Here is a 19,070-nt window from a genome sequence, read left to right as displayed (position 1 = left end):
ACTTCTTTGTCATGGCAACAGGCCCTGCAACTGTAGAAATCTATAGGGGTTGGGGGCATGTTCTCTTTGCTACCTTCCTATTGTGTCCATGTGACCTCTGATGTATAGTGATCGTGATCTCTGATCATGGTGCAGGGTCCTTCAATTTTTCTGGGAACTCGCAGTACTACCCTGATTAGTGTTGCTTTCAGTTAATATACAACCAGTATACACTAATGGAGAAAGAAATCTCAGGTGTTGCAGCAGGCCTGCCATGTTTCACTTGCTGTTTGTCTGCCAGCTTGGGTTCACGTGCTTCTTACTTTACCCAATATATTCAGTCTCTGACTGCCCAGCTCATACTAATCTACACCCGTCAGCAGTTTGGCATGCAGTGCCAAGAGTTGTAGATCAGGAGCTAGTGTTTCAGTTTTTAGTATTGTATCTATACCATTATTATTAACAAATATTTATAAAAAATTAACATATTCCACAACACTGTTCAATAAATATTACATAAAAAAACAATACAAGAAGTAAAGGAGGCCCTGCCCAAACAAGCTTTCTCAAGTTATAGAGTAGAATTTCAGGCATTGTAGATTCTATGCATGTAGCTTCTAGCTAATTTTGTATGACTGTATGACTTGTATGCTGACTGCAAGCAGTGAAATGAAGGCACACTTTAGACTTGGACACAAAAAGCTCTTTCAAGAAACGTAAGTACTTTCTGCTGCCTCAAGCTACATGGAAAGAACTGTGTTATGCTGCTCCATGGTCAACTATATCTACCTTTGCTCGGTTTTAAGAACTAGATATAGAAGTAGCAAAAAGGGCACCCTTTGGTCATAAAGCACTGTCTTCAGTCTTGTCTGACTCATGTTTTAGTCAATTACTGCTGGGGTATATCCCATTGGTGGCCACTGGCATACAGAAGAACATCATAAACAGAAAATTCTATCCACAGTTAACTCTGTGGCTCTTCCTAACATTTAGTTGTTCCTCTCAGTAAGGTGGTTGGCCCAAATGGAACAATATTAAGGTAGCCATAGATGGGCATGGTTCCTTATATGGTATCTGTTTGTCCAGAAAATATGTATGTATGTTTAACTTTATAAGTAAAGTTCTTTATTTGTAAAGAACTAAACCCTAAATACAAATATGGATAAAAATGCAATGTTTTGTATTCTAAACTTATTGCACCAGCCTAAAGTGTCAACTTCTCAATAGCTGCAATGATCCAGGACTTCAAACTTGTCACATCACAGGGGGTCACCATCTTGGAAAGTGTCTGCGACACTCACATGCTCAGTGGGCTCTGACCAGTTGTTGAGAAGCTTAATTTAGGGGTTATTACCTATTATCTAGCAGAAAATTGGGTTGGCCTGTAATATAAGCTGACATTACAGGGCTGATTATTAAATTCTGATGCTAGTTGCACTGGTTTCTGTGCTGCCATGTAGTAATTATCTGTATTAATTACTAATCAGCCTTATACTGTGACATTTCTATTCTATGTGCACTGTATATTGTGAGTTGGTCCCTAAGCTCAGTAACGGACAGCAGCACAGAGCATGTGCAGTGAATCAGCAGAAAAGATGGGGAGCTACTGGGGCATCTTTGTAGACACAGATCTTTACTGCTCAAGGGCTGTGGTTGCCTTGGGCTGGTACAGAAGCACAAAACAATGTACAACATTTCGAGCCTTGTTCTTTAGTTAGGTTTTAGTTCTCGTTTAAGGAGCTGCAGTGCTGTACAATGCATAAAAGTATAATATATATATATATATATATATATATATATATATATATATATATATATATATATATATATTATACACCGGGCAGACAAATCACACAATGAATATATACAGAGCTCATATCAGAACAAAGTATTTAAGTGCTATGTGGTAAGAGACACAGTCCCTGCCACGTGGAGCTTACAGTTTACTAGGTTGGCCTGTACATAGCCACCTTTAATTACATCTAATCAATCAGACACTAATAAGTGCTCTTAGTAGGACTATACTAATTGCGAAGTAATCAGTGCAGCCCTATCTGGATTTTCTAGAAGCATTCCCAATTTGTCTTGCAATTCCTCACCAACTGGGTCAAATCGACTTTTAAAATATGAATAGCCATACATGTGTATGGCCACTTACCTTAAGTTTCTTTTCAGTCAGAAAGATCAGAATAGCAGAAAGCAAAGAGTTTATTTGCAAAATTTTATTTCAGACAAATAATTCTCAATCCGCTTGAATGCCAGGATTATATGTTGAAAAATGACCCTGATTTGCCATTTATGCCCAGATGCTTGGGCAGTATGATCTAAAATGGGTCTAAACTTCCCTACTAAATCTGGGCATGTATGGCCAGCTTTACTGGAGGTAATTTGCAAGTGGCAGTCTTGGCTACTGAATAATTTATTATTTAAAGGGGAACTCCGGCTTCCAAACCAAAATTTGGTTAAAAGAGGCCCACATAACACAGTAACCCCTAATATACCTGTTTCTTCAAAAAGTATGAATAAATGCCATTTTCTCTGCTGAAATCCAGCTGTTTAACAGTTCTTCTCTTTCTGCATTATTTGAAATCCTGGCAGGGAAGTAGGGACACTGATGTTACAAATGGTAACAACTTCTCCACATTTTACAGACCGTATGCAGGAACTACATAACCCAAAACGCATTGCACTGGGATGTTCTGTTCCTTATTGAAATCACATTTGCAGGGAATTGTGGGATTTGGAGGATGTAGTCTACGGACAGTTGGCTATTGATACAAAGTAACAGTAGTCAGCCAGCTCAGTAAAGTAGTAGACAGATCAGCAGAAGAGCAAGGGGCTAGGCTTATGGAACTGTCAGAAACCAAATATCATGAAAAGTCTGCATATTTTTAATTGATGTATATTACAAAGTTGCATGAAATTATGTTTACGTTTAAAAAAGCTCAAGTTATGTTTTTGTGGAGTTCCCCTTTAAAGAGGAACTATGCCAAAAGTGAAAATTTAATATAGGCTTCCTCACACCGAAGTGAAAAACTTTCTACATACAATCAAGTAAAATTCTGCATTGTTTCTGAAATAATCAACTTTATATTCACTATCCCTCTCTCAGCATCTGTTTCTCTTCATTCTGTCTTCATGCAGCAGTTGGGTGTCAGATAAATGATCCAATATATTTTATAGGGGGGCTCCCCTCTCCTAGCAGATGAATTGCAGCTCACTCAAATAACCGATTCCAGTACAAACAAAATAACGGGCTTTTGCACAAATTCTGCATTTTGAAAGATAGAAAGGATTTCTGGTGATTTTTTAAAGAGTAAGCACTAATACATCTTCTAGGTAAAAGGAGCCCCTCCTATAAGATATATTGGTTCATATTTAGAAAGTGTCTTATTTCAGTATGCCGATACCAATATAAAATTTTCATTTTTGCGATTTTTCCCCTTTGATGTACGAGAGCCATCAAGAGAATAGCACAACACCATGTATGTTGCAGGTGGGGAGCTTACCCCTTTTATTTAAAGTGACCACCTGTGCATCAACGTTTCGGGGGATTAACCCTCCTTTCGTCAGGATCTACACACAGCCATCATACAGCCCCATAGAATTTGAGTGAAAAGAAACACAATGCACACAAGTGGCGCATTTAAATGTTTATTTGAGTTTGGAAAGAAAAAGACAAAAGTCGGTTGATATAAAATACTTCTTACGAAACACAATAACTTTCCTAAAATCTGCTATGATGTTTCCCTTTTAGCACATCTCTACCTTGATCACCCAGTGTTTTGCAAAGCAAATCTTTCTGTAACAGGAACTGCAGTGGATGCGCAACTAGTGGAATACAGACAAAATAAACATTTTGTAGCAGACTTGTTCCAAAAATTACTGGATTACTAAATCTGACAATGTTTTATGTACTTTTAATAAAGATCAGACCCAGGAGGAACATATGAACCTCTTACATAACCACATATCACCCATGCAGTCTTTTGTCTATCTTAGACAGGTTTGTAGTCTAGTTTTGACTCTAGTTTCTTAGAATCTGCCACTTTTCGAACAGCTTTCATGAAGTCTTCCTGGACAACAAAGTCATGGTCTGCTCGGATTGCAAACATACCTGTTGGAGATCAAAATAAAGTAAAATATAGTTTAAAGTTCACTTTTAAGGCAAATGGGATTCATTTTTCCTTTTTTTTTTTATAGTTTCTGGATTATTTGGCTTCTTCTGCTGACTCTTTCCAGCTTTCAAATGGGGGTCATTGAACCAAATTAAAAACAAATACTCTGTAAGGCTACAAATCTATTATTGCTACTTTTTTTTTTTTTTTATTAGTCATCTTTCAGGTCAGGCCCTTTCTTATTATTCCATTCACTTATGCAAATCGATGCATGGTTGCTAGGGTAATTTGGACCCTAGCAACCATATTGCTGAAACTGCAAACTGGAAAACGGCTGAATAAAAAGCCAAATAACTCAAAAACCACAAATACAAAATGTCTCAGAAAACCTCTCTCTACATATGCTACACGTTACCTCAAAGATGAGCATCCCCTTTAAAGCAACATTTAAGGGAGGAATGAGTATTCCTTTTCATATTAAGGTGGGATTCATTTATAAAATATCACATTGTACACCATACAAGGCTCTGTCTCAATATCCAACGTAATTTTTAGCAGATAATATATGCTTTAACAGCCTTAAAGGAACAGTTCAGTGTGAAAATAAAAACTGCGTAAATAGATAGGCTGTATAAAATAAAGAATGTTTCTAATATAGTTAGCCAAAAATGTAATGTATAAAGGCTGGAGTCACTGGATGTCTAACATAATAGCCAGAACACTACTTCCTGCTTTTCAGCTCTCTAACTCTGAGTTAGTCAGCGACTTGAAGGGGGGCCACATGGTACATTTCTGTTCAGTGAGTTTGCAATTGATCCTCAGCATTCGGCTCATATTCAAAAGCAACAGATATGACCCATGTGGTCCCCCCTCAAGTCTCTGATTGGTTACTGCCTGGTAATCAGGGTAACTATTCAGTGTAAACCAAGAGAGCTGAAAAGCAGGAAGTAGTGTTCTGTCTATTATGTTAGACATCCAGTCACTCCAGCCTTTATACATTACATTTTTGGCTAACTAACTATATTAGAAACATTTTTTATTTTGCACAGCCTATTTACCCAGTTTTTATTCTTACACTGAACAATTCCTTTAAGAGATATAGAAAGCTAAAGCTTGGGTGTCTTGAGACAATACAGGAGAAGAATATGCAGACATTAACTACTGCTTTTGTAGGAGAGGAAATGTTGCAAAATTGAGTGATCCAATAAACGGTGCTCTATATATTTCTGGTCATCTTTAAAGAGGTATTTCACCCCTAAATGGTGAACTTGAGTGGTAAGGTGGGATTGAGCAATTAGGTTGAAAATAGTTGGCTTCCATACTATATAGCTCAGTGGACATCTTTAAAACAAAATACCTGGGTTTATAAGCATCTTTAAAAAAAAAAAATAATAATTGTAGAATGCCTTTTACTCCTTTCACAAAATTATTCTTACCCGCTTCTGTGCAGACATTCCTAAGGTCGGCTCCATTAAAACCATCTGAAAGCTTTACTATGGCTTCATAATCTAGAATAGATAAAAATGAACTTTCATTTCTAGCATGATTGTAATTTTAAAAAAAATTATAAACGTTGAAATCGAACCTTTTATTATTGTTATCATGTATTTTTAGAGTGCCAACACATTGCGCAGCGCTATAACTTTAACTATGTTTTCCCCCCCTTATAAACTATTAAGTATTATAGAAGTGAGTGAAATGGCAGTGGATACCATATGAATACAATGGCGTTTATTGTGCTAAAAACGAATTTACCACATTAGAGTGCGGATACACACCTGAACCCCACACCCACACCCACACACACACCCACCCACACGTGCTAAATTTAGTATTTACTTTTTCGAAAATAATATCAGATATATTACAAGGTACAATTTTTACAATTAAAGAGATTTAAAGTGTATGCATAAAGGTTTTTAAACAACGCATACAAGAATTATTTAATGTAAAAAATGAGTTTAAAGTACTTACCAATTTCACCATGTTTTGTTATGGGACCAGCATGGATTTTCAAAATATCTAACCTTGCCTGCTCATTGGGCAACTCAATATCTGCATAACGATTAGAAAAGAAGATACAAAAAAACATTAAAAACCAGGAGAAAAAAAAACCTTCAACAATACACAGAAACAAAGGTTTTCAAACTCACGTATTTTTCTGTCAAGTCTTCCAGGACGCAACAAGGCTGGATCCAAAGTGTCGGGCCTGTTGGTAGCCATTATCATTTTTACTCTATGCAAAGTATCAAATCCATCCATCTGGTTCAGCAACTAGGGAAAAAAAAGCAAACTTTACAGACCAGTATAGCCATAGTATTGACTTGAAGGAGGAACTTAGAATGAAGCAAGCGATGAACAACATATTGTAGTGCTAATATACTAAAGCTGCATACTTCGTGTTGACATCAACTGTTTCCATATGGTGGGGAAATTATTCACTATACTACATGTTTGGGGGGCGAGGCAAATTATAATAAAATTCTCTCATCCAAGGTGGTTACTGGAGCTCTTGAACAAGTTTGGCCATATAAAATTTCTTTGGAGTGCCAGCTGGGCTAAGAATAAAAGTCCTGTAAGAATTTTGTTTACTGCAATCTAAGACAAAACCTTGGAGATCAAAGCATAGTTGCACAGCAAGGTCAGTAATATTAACAGTCAGATCTTGAGTATTTTAGTGCAAATGCAGAGAGATTCCCTGTTTGGTGAGTGGTTCTTCATAAATGCACTGGCAGGGTCCAGGCAATTACCATTAATGGTATTGAATGCAAAATGTAAGAAACGCAACTGCCCTTAAAGGAGAACTAAAGCCTAACTAAAGAAGTATACCAGAAATGTTGTACATTACGTTTTGGACTTCTGTATCAGCCCAAGTCAACCACAGCCCTTTAGCAATAAAGATCTGTGTCTACAAATATGCCCCAGTAGCTCCCCATCTTCTTTTATGCGGATTCACTGCACATGCTCTGTGCTGCTGTAACTTACTGAGCTTAGGGACCAACTCACAATTTACTGTACACATAGAATAGAAATGTCACAATATAAGGCTGATAAGTACTTAATACAGTTAATTACTTCATGTCGGCATCAGAATTTTTAGAATCAGCCCTGTAGCATCTGCTTATTTTACAGACAAAGCTCATTTTCTGCTTGTGAATTTGCAATTACCCGTTAACTTAGCTTCTCAACAGCTGCTCAGAGCCCACTGAGCATGTGAGTGTTGCAGACTTTTTCAAAGATGGTGACCCCCTGTTATAAGATTGAAGTTGTGGATAATCGCTGCTATTGAGATGCGGAAACATTAGGCTGGTGCAATAAGTTCATTAAGTAAAATATGGCATTTTTAACCATATTTATTTTTAGGGTCTAGTTCTCCTTAAGGGGAAGAGTTTAGAAACAATGGTTTGCTGTACCAATAATCCAAAGAGTTATACATACACCTATAGAAATCAAGTGTTCGTTTAAGATTACCTCCATTAGAGTTCTCTGAATTTCTCGGTCAGCTGAGGTCCCCTCAGAAAACCGCCGCCCACCTTTAAATAAAATAATATTGTTGAAATCTGAAAATAGTTTACTCCTACAGATGCTCCCCCTCATACAATTAGAGTTATAATCAACTTTTTTTTATTCTTAAAAATATATACTTATAACGATCACAACACTACCCTACTAAAAAACAAAAACATTACCACTCTTCAGAATGGAGACAATAAACACAAAATCTTGTATAATCAAAAGATACATTTAATTATGTTTTACCCCAGCAATCTCATTTCACATATATTGCAGATTTTAATAATATTTTAAGTGGCTTACCAATGGCATCAATTTCATCCATAAAAATTATACATGGCTGGTGGTCCCTGGCATAATTAAACATTTCACGAATGAGTCTTGCACTTTCCCCAATGTATTTGTCTACAATTGAACTAGACACAACCTGAAATAGCAAAGATGAAAGTTGTTTTTAAATAATTTAAAAAAGCAGCACACAGGAATGAGTGGTATAAAGCAGCCTTATAAATTGCTATATAGACATTCATTCTGGTCCCATACTGGAGCTAATAAACCACTGACTAGGTTTTGAGTGGTGAAATCTTCTAATGTTGATCTGCGTATGGCTTTGTTTACAAAGAACACATTTGACCTGTTGATATCAAGTTTTTATTTAAAAAAAAAACCCAACAGTGACTGTACCTTTAAGAAATTGCAATCCAGTTGGCTGGCAACAGCTCTCGCAAGAAGAGTTTTTCCAGTACCTAATAAAAACATTTGGTATCAATGGGTTAGGTTGGTTACTTTAAAGTAATAGATAATGTAGATAAGTGGATAAAAAAAATGTTAAAGGGGACCCGTCACCCAAAAAAAATTATTCCAAATCCTATTTTATCATGTTAGTCAAGCAAAATTAACTTTAATTACACTGTATAAATTATCTGAATATTGTTTCCATCAGTCTGGGTGGGAACTCATAATTATAGTAACCAGGAAGGAGCCATTTTGTGGACACTGTTATTAAGGCAAGCCTTGTATGATCTCACAATCTTGTTTGTGCACCAGGGGACAGGGACCCAATGTTCATCCCCATGCCCTGGTTACACAATTAAATCGTTAACAGAGCTGGGGGAATGTGGAGAGAGCAGTGACATCTAGGAAGTGCTGAATGGAAAGTGAAAGTAATTGTTTGCCCCGCCTCTATGCCTAAGGAATAGAGGCGGGGTAGGCAAAATTTGATTGACAGCTGATATTTTTAAATGAGTTTACAACAGCTATGAATGCTTTAATAAAAAAAAGAAATTGGCTTTCACGTTTAATTTAAAAAGGACTTTTATTATGCAGATTTTTATGTCTGGGTGACGGGTCCACTTTAAAAGGGCTCAACATAAACACTAAAACCCTTTGAAAAGAATTGAATTTGACTACTTCAAGCATTTGAATTAATTCTGACAAAGTAACACACAAATCTGACAAATGTGTCAATTTCTAAACTTACTTTGGGCCACCCTATTTCCCAATTTCAAATACTTATACTGTATAAGGAAGACCTAGTTTCTCATCCATTAATTTGCAGTAAACCCTGAAAGAACTGCGGAGTTATACGTCAAGCCCACACTACATGCCCCAACATACATTCACTGCAAAACCTAGAGAGCTTCAAAGAGGTTATAATACTGTATGGTGTGGAAAAAACCGACTTGTAATGCAATGCATATTGATGTTTTTTCAGTCAAATTTACCTAAGTCAGCTTACCATTTGGTAAAGGCTTTATACAGTCTTCTACCCCTTAATCATAACTTGCACAAAACTTCAATTGCTTTAATCAGGTCTTCCTACCTTGTGGTTTTTAATCGAATAGTTTGGAAATTGTGACTATGCCTGATGTATTTTTGCCAGTCAAATACAATTTTATAAAATGTGACTTTTGTCTCACCAAGGCTGCAAGTGAGAAAACATTTAGAAAAATGGGAATCTAGGTAATACGTCAAATGGGTATCCCAAAAATACTTGGAAGAGAACAAGGTGCTCCAGAATGAGATATAAAGTGACTCACCGAACAGTGAAAGTGGTCCGGGTGCTCCAGCCCCAGACCCCCAGCTTTAGGGAGCGGTACAGCAATGAATATGGAAGCAGAGCTGACCGGCACTCAAAACGGATCCACAGGACCAAAGGAATTCAGTTAAAAAATAATTTTATTTGTAGAAAAATTAAAAGTATATTAGCATCTCCATCTACCCTACGAGTTACGCAACCCCACAGGGCACTTAGTCATGGGCTCTGATGTCAGCCACAGGATTTGAGCATATATAAAGCGACCAATCAGAAAAATGGGGGGAAAAACAGAACAAACATTTTTTAAAGAGACAGCACCTCTAAAGTCCTTTAGGAGGTTAGATATTGCAGGAAATGTGTTTAACATCATTTATCTTTATATAAAAAGATATATATAAAGAGAGAATATGGTGGAAAAAGAAAAATATATAATTACAGTATATTGACATACATAATAGTATCATAGAATGCACAGAACAGAAGAATATATATAAAATATATCTGAATACATCGAATTCTGAATTCATGCCATATCTGCCCATATATGAAAAAAAAGTGATACTTTTTCGGATAATATAAACAGTAGAATATACAAAATGAAACAATATATTAACTGTAACACAAAAAATGTGATTTATTTGATTACGTCTGAAATGTCAAAGTCAATACGTAGAAAAAACTTCACGTGAATTGAAAGAAAGAATTTGAGAGCATAAAATCGGTTATTAAAACCAAAAAAAGAAACAAATGTTTCTAAACATTTTCACTTATGCAATTCCGGAGATCTGAATTTCTTCAGTATTCAATTTATAGAAAAGGTACATCTTAATAGTCGGGGAGGTGATCTATCCAAAATTCTCGAAGGGAAGTATACTGGATTTTTTACCTTAAAACTAGAATACCATATGGCATGAATTCAGAATTCGATCTAACATGCTACTATTCTTGAGAAACTATCAACAAATCTGATAACATGATGTAACGTTGATTGAACAGAAATATCTATATGTATACAGATATATTTTATATATATATTCCTCTGTTCTGTGCATTCTATGCATTCTATGCAGGGCCGGACTGGGGGTTAAAAGCAGCCCACATGTAAACACGCGATGGTCTGACTTGTACACATTCACTGCCTTTTTCACTTAATTGTAATTCATGTAAAATATGTTATAAATTCTGCAGCCTTGTGCCTTTATATGGTCACAGAACAACCCCTCAGTGACTTCTAATATCCTTATAATTTACAATAGGGGGTACATTATCCCTTATAATACATGAGTGATACTCAGAGTTCCCTGTATAACTCAGCCTGCAGCCTTGTGCCTTTATATGGTCACAGAACAACCCCTCAGTCACTTCTAATATCCTTATCATTTACAGTAGGGGGTACCCTAAATCATTATGGTTAATATGGAAAAGGCCCCCATTACTGGATTCTTTCTGAAATAAAGATCAAGGAATTAAATCTTATGTTTTTACACTGGTTCCACTGATCGCTGACCTGTATATTGAACTTGGCATTTATCACACACGCACACGCGACCCCTCACCTTTATATTGGACTATGGCTTCTGTCTGGCACCCTGACCTCTGATTTGTGCTCTGGACTCATTTAATAAGCAGGTTCTACTCTCTGTCATTCTTCCACACTGCAGACTGTTCCATTACCCACCTTACGCAGTCCGTGGGCTCTGTGCCAGCAATACCCAACCACTTCATTGTCAGGGCCAGTCTTACCAACTGCGGGGTCCAATTAGGGCAACTTTGGCAGGGCCCCCCAGATTTAAAGTTGTCAGAATATTTCTTAAGGATTTTTATAGAATGTTTATTCTGTAGAAGAAAATAATGGGGCTTTGCCTCAGGCAATCACCAATGTTTGGGGACCTTTTTTGTTATCTCAAGTCATATTTAGTTTGCAAATAAGAAGTTAGACTACTGGGATAAAAAGATGGATCTACAATGAGCACTGAGAAAAGAGATTACACAACTTCATCTTTCAAACCACTGCAAAACTAAACAGAGAATAAAACATACCTTATTAACAAGATGAATTTAAAAACTAAATATTTTTGCTGCTCGCTTTGCACTAATAAAAGATGATAATGCAAGTACATATTATATGCAGCCTGACCTGACTAACTTTCTCCTGCCAGTCATGTCATGACTGTGTGTCGCATGGCGGGAAGGATAGTTCAGCAGGTAACGGTCCTCAGGGTCCATTCCTGCGTCATGCGTCCAATCCTGGTGTGTGCAGCCATGACACTATATAGCCATTTGGACCAGACCATGTTAAAAAATGAACGGGGGTGTACTGGATCGCATAAGGAAGGTTATTAATGGGGTTGTACAGGATCTAACAAACAAGGACAGGAGGGTTTCAGGGCGCGGGGCCCAATTGCGCCCAATCAGCCAAGGCCGGCCCTGGACATACGCATGTCCATCTCTTGGATTTTGCCAATGGGAGGTTGAATATTAGTGATTGGCGAGCAACATTCTTGTGCCAGCAGGATTAGAGGAGAAATGTACCAATGTAGAGCTACAACAGGTAGTGTAATGCTGAACATTAAATGGCAATGTACCAGTAGAAAGTAGTAGTAGTGCTATCCATTATGTGCCAACAAGATCTCAGCTTTATAAGCCACAGTGCCACCAGGAACACTGTCTTAGCTATGGAGTTAAGGCAGTGGACAGTCACAAATATGCTCTCAGCCCTTAAACACAGTATAAAAACACAAGGTACTGAACTATTGTCACCAGCTAAGTAACCCATTAGCTGCTCACTTGCTTTAGCTTGAGAGGGGACTGAGAACCTTTAAGCAGCTGCAGTATCTGCTGGAGGCCCTGCTCATCCAACTTCCACACACACAGCACGGCAGCAGCAGCAGAACAGCGACAAGTGGGAGGGACGGAGCTACAGTGGGAGTTGAAGGAGCGGCCCTAGAGCCTGCCAGACGCATTAAAAAGGCAGTTTCTTATTAGGAGTAAAGATCACGAGCGGCCCACTTAAAGGAAAATAAGAGCGGCCTCTCGGGCAATCGCCCGAAGAAACAGATTACCAGTCCGGGCCTGATTCTATGATACTATTATGTATGTCAATATACTGTTATTTTAATTGTTCTATTTTTCTTTTTCCACCATATTCTCTCTTTATATATCTTTTTATATAAAGATAAATGGTTTTAAACACATTTCCTGCAATATCTAACCTCGTAAAGGACTTTAGTGGTACTGTCTATTTAAACAAAAATTGTTCTGTTTTTCCCCCCATTTTTTCTGATTGGTCGCTTTATGTATATATGCTCACATCCTGTGGCTGACATCAGAGCCCATGACTAAGTGCCCTGAGGGGTGCGAAACGCCTAGGGTAGATGTAGATGCTAATATACTTTTAATTTTTCTACAAATAAAATTATTTTTTAACTGAATTCCTTTGGTCCTGTGGATCCGTTTTGAGTGCCGGTCAGCTCTGCTTCCATATTCGTTATCACAAAAATACAACTTTGCCAAAATTCTGTATCTCCTTGTGAAACTAACTCACTTGTAGCATTTTAGGGCCTGGCAGGCTCCTTTAAAGTACCAGTAACATCAATTTATTTTATTAAAAAATTTGTTAGTGTAGAACGAAAAAAAAAAAAAAATTAAACTTTTAAATCACTAAGTCTTTATTAAGAAATAACTTACCGAAACTCCGCTTGCGCTCCTCTTCAGAAAAGGCAACACAGTCACGATCCATCGTGCGGCGCTTGATTTCTCCTCCCCGCTTTCCTTATAGGAGATGGCCATGGAGGAGAAATAAAGCGTTGCATGATGGATCGTGTCGCCTTTTCTGAAGAGGCACGCAAGCAGAGTTTTGGTGTTGATGTTACTGATCCTTTAAGTATGATGAATTCAAACGCTTTAGGGAGAAAAAAATTGCAGCTAAATGTGTGTTATTTCCAAAATCATGTTTTTTTCCTACAGTCATATTTTTTTTTCCACAGTTTTCATATTTAAGAAATATCTTGAATTGCTTAATCTTGTAAAAAAAAATATCAATCTAACCTGCCTCTTTAATCTTTTCTCAGCAAAACAAAAGAAAATCAGAAAGCCACTACATACCTGGTGGGCCATAGAGAAGACAGCCCTTTGGAGGTATAATACCTACACGCTGAAACAATTCAGGGTTTGTAAGTGGCAGCTCAATAACCTGAAAATATGGGAACGAATGAGGGATGTTAATTGATTCAAAATAACATGGAATAAAATGCAATTACATTTGGGAACTTGTTTGTGAAACAGTTACACCTAGTTTTCAATGAGAATCACTTTGCATTGCAAACTTCTAACTGCAACATAGTCTCCCTGGGTGACAAGACCTTCAATGATTCAAAGAAAAGATTTCTGAGGCCCACATCAATATGATACATTATTATATAATATACAGTGTAAGGATACCTCTCGGAGTTCTCGGATCTGTTCTGAAAGTCCACCTATTTCAGAGTAAGAAACATCTCCAGGGTCCTCATGAGACATGTTGTACACAAGGGGATCCACTTCTCGTGGTAAATAACTGTATGAAAACAGCAAACAAAAATATATGTAAAAAAGCATCTAAAATATACATATAAACAAAGCACCCTGAGCTGTAAACAGTAAGGACAGTAAGAACCCACAACATCCCTTTAGCAGTCAAGACGGATTCCCCTCCTTGATGACTTCCATTTTACAATGGGGGGGGGGTGAATGATTCCCTATATATATACACACACAATGTTTATATTCAAAATAAAATTCAAAGTACTAGTTGGATTATTAATAGAAATGTAAATACATGGCAGCAAAAAAAAACAGTGCATTCTGCATCAGAATTTAATGTCTGCATTGTAGCATGCGCTTCTTTGACAGTTATCACTTTCTGGTGATATGACTATATTCAACATCCCCTAAGATTAGTTTATCACCAGCACATTGAACATGTGAAAAGCCACTATGAAAATGATAACATAAGATCAAAGATGGGGAGCTGCTGTGGACATATTTGAAAGCATGAAACATACTGTTAAAAAGTCACTGAACCTTGGACCTGGTAAAGTAAGTTCTGTACATAAAATAAATAATTTCTAGCTTTCATATGTGACTATAGTTTTTTTAGCTTTAAGCTCCAACACAACTCTTTACTAAGTCACACACACACAACACTATATATATATATATATATATATATATATATCTATATATATCTATCTATATCTATCTATCTATATATCGATATATCTATATATGCTAATACTAATAAGGGTGATCTTACCGCATTATAGTCAGAGTAGTCATATCAAGTGCAACTCTTGTTCCAGGCTTCAGTTTACTTTTATCAAGCTGTATTTTTAAGAAAGCAAAGCAACCCATTTGGATGTAAATTAAAAGGCAAACAAACCATCATCACAAAAAAATCTGAATTTCTAGCTTCTGACATCAAAACAATGGTCATTTTATTCAGGTTTCTAAATGTTTAAAAAAAAAACCTCCTGAAAACATAGGACCCATTTTATAACTTGGTGTAGCTGCACTGAAGTTAAAGGGCACTGATCCCCGAGTTCATATTCCCAATGATAAACAGCAAAGAAGTGCTGTAATTAAGACAATTCCTCGTTTTTTACCAGCACAGTGATGCAAGTCTAATCTCACCTTCCCACCTGCTAGAATCTAAATCGCTGGCGGGATGGCAATTGGAGTGTTTCGTTTTCCAAAGTCGCCAAAAGTTTCCTCATGAGGACTTTGGGCGACTTCCTAGTGCCATCTTGCTGGCAATTAAGATTCTAGCTGGCGGGGAGGCAGTTCGGGGAGATTAATCGCCCGAAGAAGAAGCAATTTGTCGCTGGGCGAATAATCTACTCCAGTAGCTTTGTGTGCCCCTGCCCTTAGCATTAGAAACTCTGACAGGTTGAGGAGACTGGCTGTTTTTGGAACTTTAAGTAACAATTAAAAAAAGCAGACATATTAATGAAAATGATCAACATGACCTATAGGTAAATGTTAATGCACATTAATATTTTGAAGAGTAATTTTTTTGTGTTGGTATCCCTTTAAGGTGCACAGGGAACTGTATGCAGTACAGAAACGACAAAAAATTAATATTACCTGCCGACGACAACCAACGACATATCTTGGCCCATTTGTTGCTTTAACAATGACTGAAAACACAAAACCCAATTCTGATTAAAACTTCTATAAAAAATGCCAAATTTTAATTGTCGTGTTTTAAAATGGAACTCCTTACAAAATGTTTTTGTTTTTGCACAATAAAAGATAATTTGATTCTAACAAATGTTCAAATATACATTACATTTGTGTGACATGCTTTTGAAGTAATTTGTGAATGTTACTGCTGCAAATGAAAACAGTATTTGTTTATCCCTTTCTGCTCCATGGTTTTGGGTGGAGATTGCCATTAATATTTGCAGCTCTGAAAGGTCTCCTAACACATGAAAGTGCAATGGTGGAAAATCTGTTTGGGTGCATAAATCATTTACATATTATTACTAATAATAAAAAAGAAACTTACATTTTTCTTCAGTTAGCTGCTTCAGAACTTCCCCAACAATCTAAAATAGAAGAAAATGAAATGATATACTCATACCTAATATCATACCTAATCAATATTTCCGCATAAAAAGATTCAGCCGTACCTGCCCAACACTCTGCAGTGCTTTAAGATCATTCTCTGACTTCTCATACTGTTTGGTGAGCTCCTTCAATTGTTCTCTTACTGCAGAAAAATAAAGTAGAGTTGCTATTTTTCCTCTTTAAATGGAAACCTAAAATAGTTGTTTCCCTTCCCTGTTTTAGGAGAGCTCCTGCTGAAAAGGCTTCAAAAACAGCAACCTGGCCACTAGTTAGGATGGCTGGGCGAAGTGTTAATCTGACATTTCCATTTGCAACTGCTTACAAAAGAGACCAAGTGAGGTTTCAACATCATTCACAATAAATATAGGAACTAAAAGTAGAGTAGGTATCGATATTCAAATTAGAAAAGGACTCAACGACCTATACCAAGAATCCCCCTTTAATACAATTAAATGACAACTACCTGTACACAAAATAACTATGTACTCCAAGCAACTTATTCCAGCAATGATCCACCAGTGCAAATGACTGTGCTGTGTGTACTAGGGATGCACAGAATCCAGGATTCGGCCTTTTTCAGCAGGATTCGGCTGAATCCTTCTGCCCAGCCAAACCAAATCTTAATTTGCACATGCAAATTAGGGGCGGGGAGGGAAATCGCGTGACTTTTTGTCAGAAAACAAGGAAGTAAAAAATGGTTTCCCCGTCCTGTCCCACCCCTAATTTGCATATGCCAATTAGGGTTCGGATTCGGTGCGGTCGAATCTTTAGCAAAGGATTCAGGGGTGCGGCTGAATCCAAAATACTGGATTTGGTGCATCACTATTGTGTACTGTACATTTCTACCTGTGTTAGAGGGGACTGACTTGAGCTTTAGGATGCTAATGTTCTAGGCATGCTGTTTTATAGAATATATATGTGTTATAGTTCTGCTGTCCCACTGGACTGAAGCTTTACAAAAACAATAATGTAAGGGTTAAGTTGACCTTGAATAGAAAAAGTATGGAGTTTACATAAGTGAGAAACAGAAGCCAAAACCCATAAAAATTCTAAAATGATCTGACCATTGGTATTAAAAGAAAAGAGCACAGGGATCTGGTATTAGCAAGCAATAAATGTGACAGATAGGAGGTGGATGAACACATCCCAATGTAATCACTGGAAAGTGTGAGTGTATTGAGGGAATGTAGCCTCTAGTGACAGCAGTGATGGCTGTCAGGCAGGACCAGTCATTCAGTGACAGAGGAATAATTGGGGAATAATTAGGGTACAACGGGGCAGTTCCTGGATTCCTGTGGGGAGACTACTACATGGTAGCGCTAAACAAGAAGCCGGTATCCGGTTCCCACAGCGTTACTCTATTGACAGAATCACGAGCAGACACACGCACAACTCGCACCTCTTCAACACAAAATGCGGCTTTATCGGATTAACAAAGAGCAGTTCCGTCGCATGTATGAAGGCAAAGTTGTCTGGAGCATGAACAACCCCCTCAGATAACATATACAGCTGCTGCCACACGGTGCTTCATTCAGATAGTAGAAGGCCCAAGCCGCCATGACAAAGCGACTTGGGGCATGAGATATATGAGGCGCTCACATACAATTTCAGCTTAGCTTTTCTCATCTGAGCCGTTGCCGGGGCTTCACCCAGCACTTACATTCCTTCAGCCGGCCGTCTATCTCCTTGTGCTCCAACAATTTCTTCCTGTAATCCTGCAGCGCCTTCTCCCGCGGGTCCGCCATGATGAGAAGCCGCTGCTCATAGGGAATGCCGGGAAGGGCCATAGCCGCTAGGGGAGCTCAGCAACAAACGAGAAGCGAATCAGTGCGCATAGGCGGCTAGAGAGGACCCTCAGTGGAAATGTTTGTCACTGCTCCCTCTCTGGAAGGAGGTTGCATTACAGCACAAGGAAAAGGGCCTGAGAATTCCCAAAACAATATCCTGTAGACGAGACATCACGGCCAGACGGCATCTCCTCAGGGACATAATAGTGCAGTACAGCGGCATTGCTGAGACATGACATAGTGTTGCTATCAGTGATCCTTCTATAATGAGCGAGCACACAAATTGTAATCTCTGTGCAAAAATGAGTACAGTTTAGTTACCCCTGCAGGATTGTAACTTCCTTTACATCAACCTTTAGTACATTCTACAGTGACCTATATACTAGTAGCTGAAAAGCTATTGCTCTGTGAGGCTACATTTTCATTTTTATTGCTACTTTTTTTTTTTTTTACAGTTAAGCTTACAAGTCTTATATACTGTTCATATTCAAGTCTTTCTCGAGCCACTGCCTGGTTGCTAGGGAGAACTGGACCCTAGCAACCAGATAGCTGCTGGCATTCCAACCAGAAGACCTGCTAAACAATGAGCTAAATAATTCAAAAAACACAAAATTAAAAAATGAAGACCAACTGCAAATTGTCTCCGCATATCACTGTCTAATATCATATTAAAAGTTAATTTATAAGGTGAACAACTCCTTTAGGGTGGACATACAATGGCTGATCCCCTGCATTATCCATCGCACATGAATACAGATGCACCATATGTGCGCTGACATGTATTTGCAGATTCATGTATTTGCAGTTTTAAGTTTCAAATTTGATAGATTATCTACTATCTGGCACATTTGCACCAATCTCATGTACAGAGGGGTAGGAGGGGGATACCTACATGCCAATCCCCTTACCAAGCCTCATGAATAAAGAGGTGCTGCTGAATGCACTGTATTCATGAGAGCAGCCATGATAAACTTAAAGGACCATCAAATTAAAAAAAAAATCATTAGTATACCACGAAAAAAACCC

General features: G+C 37.7%; 1 protein-coding gene across 1 annotated transcript; it reads right to left on the bottom strand.

The window, feature by feature from the left end:
- Window positions 1–3,620: 3,620 nt before the first annotated feature.
- Window positions 3,621–18,072, bottom strand: psmc6.L (proteasome 26S subunit, ATPase 6 L homeolog). Its single transcript, XM_018230521.2, has 14 exons — window positions 17,918–18,072; window positions 16,320–16,399; window positions 16,196–16,235; window positions 15,772–15,824; window positions 14,942–15,009; window positions 14,089–14,203; window positions 13,753–13,840; window positions 8,295–8,356; window positions 7,914–8,037; window positions 7,569–7,630; window positions 6,251–6,371; window positions 6,072–6,152; window positions 5,534–5,605; window positions 3,621–4,096 (listed from the first exon to the last, which is right to left on the bottom strand). The coding sequence occupies exons 1-14, from the start codon at window positions 18,042–18,044 to the stop codon at window positions 3,978–3,980; spliced, it is 1,212 nt and encodes a 403-aa protein (XP_018086010.1). The 5' UTR covers window positions 18,045–18,072; the 3' UTR covers window positions 3,621–3,977.
- Between the last annotated feature and the right edge of the window lie 998 nt (window positions 18,073–19,070).

Source organism: Xenopus laevis, chromosome 8L, assembly GCF_017654675.1.
Source record: "Xenopus laevis strain J_2021 chromosome 8L, Xenopus_laevis_v10.1, whole genome shotgun sequence".
In the NCBI taxonomy this organism is placed as follows: domain Eukaryota; kingdom Metazoa; phylum Chordata; class Amphibia; order Anura; family Pipidae; genus Xenopus; species Xenopus laevis.
This window is presented reverse-complemented; position numbering and strand designations above follow the sequence as displayed.

What these genes read in the sequence shown, in the direction of transcription:
- psmc6.L (XM_018230521.2), bottom strand. Translation starts at nt 18,044, where the DNA reads ATGGCCCTTCCCGGCATTCCCTATGAGCAGCGGCTTCTCATCATGGCG. An exon ending in TCGTTGGTTGTCGTCGGCAG is followed by an intron (nt 15,010 to 15,771) that starts GTAATATTAATT and finishes TTAAAAATACAG; the next exon opens with CTTGATAAAAGTAAACTGAA. An exon ending in TCTTCTCTATGGCCCACCAG is followed by an intron (nt 8,357 to 13,752) that starts GTATGTAGTGGC and finishes TGTTTTTATTAG; the next exon opens with GTACTGGAAAAACTCTTCTT.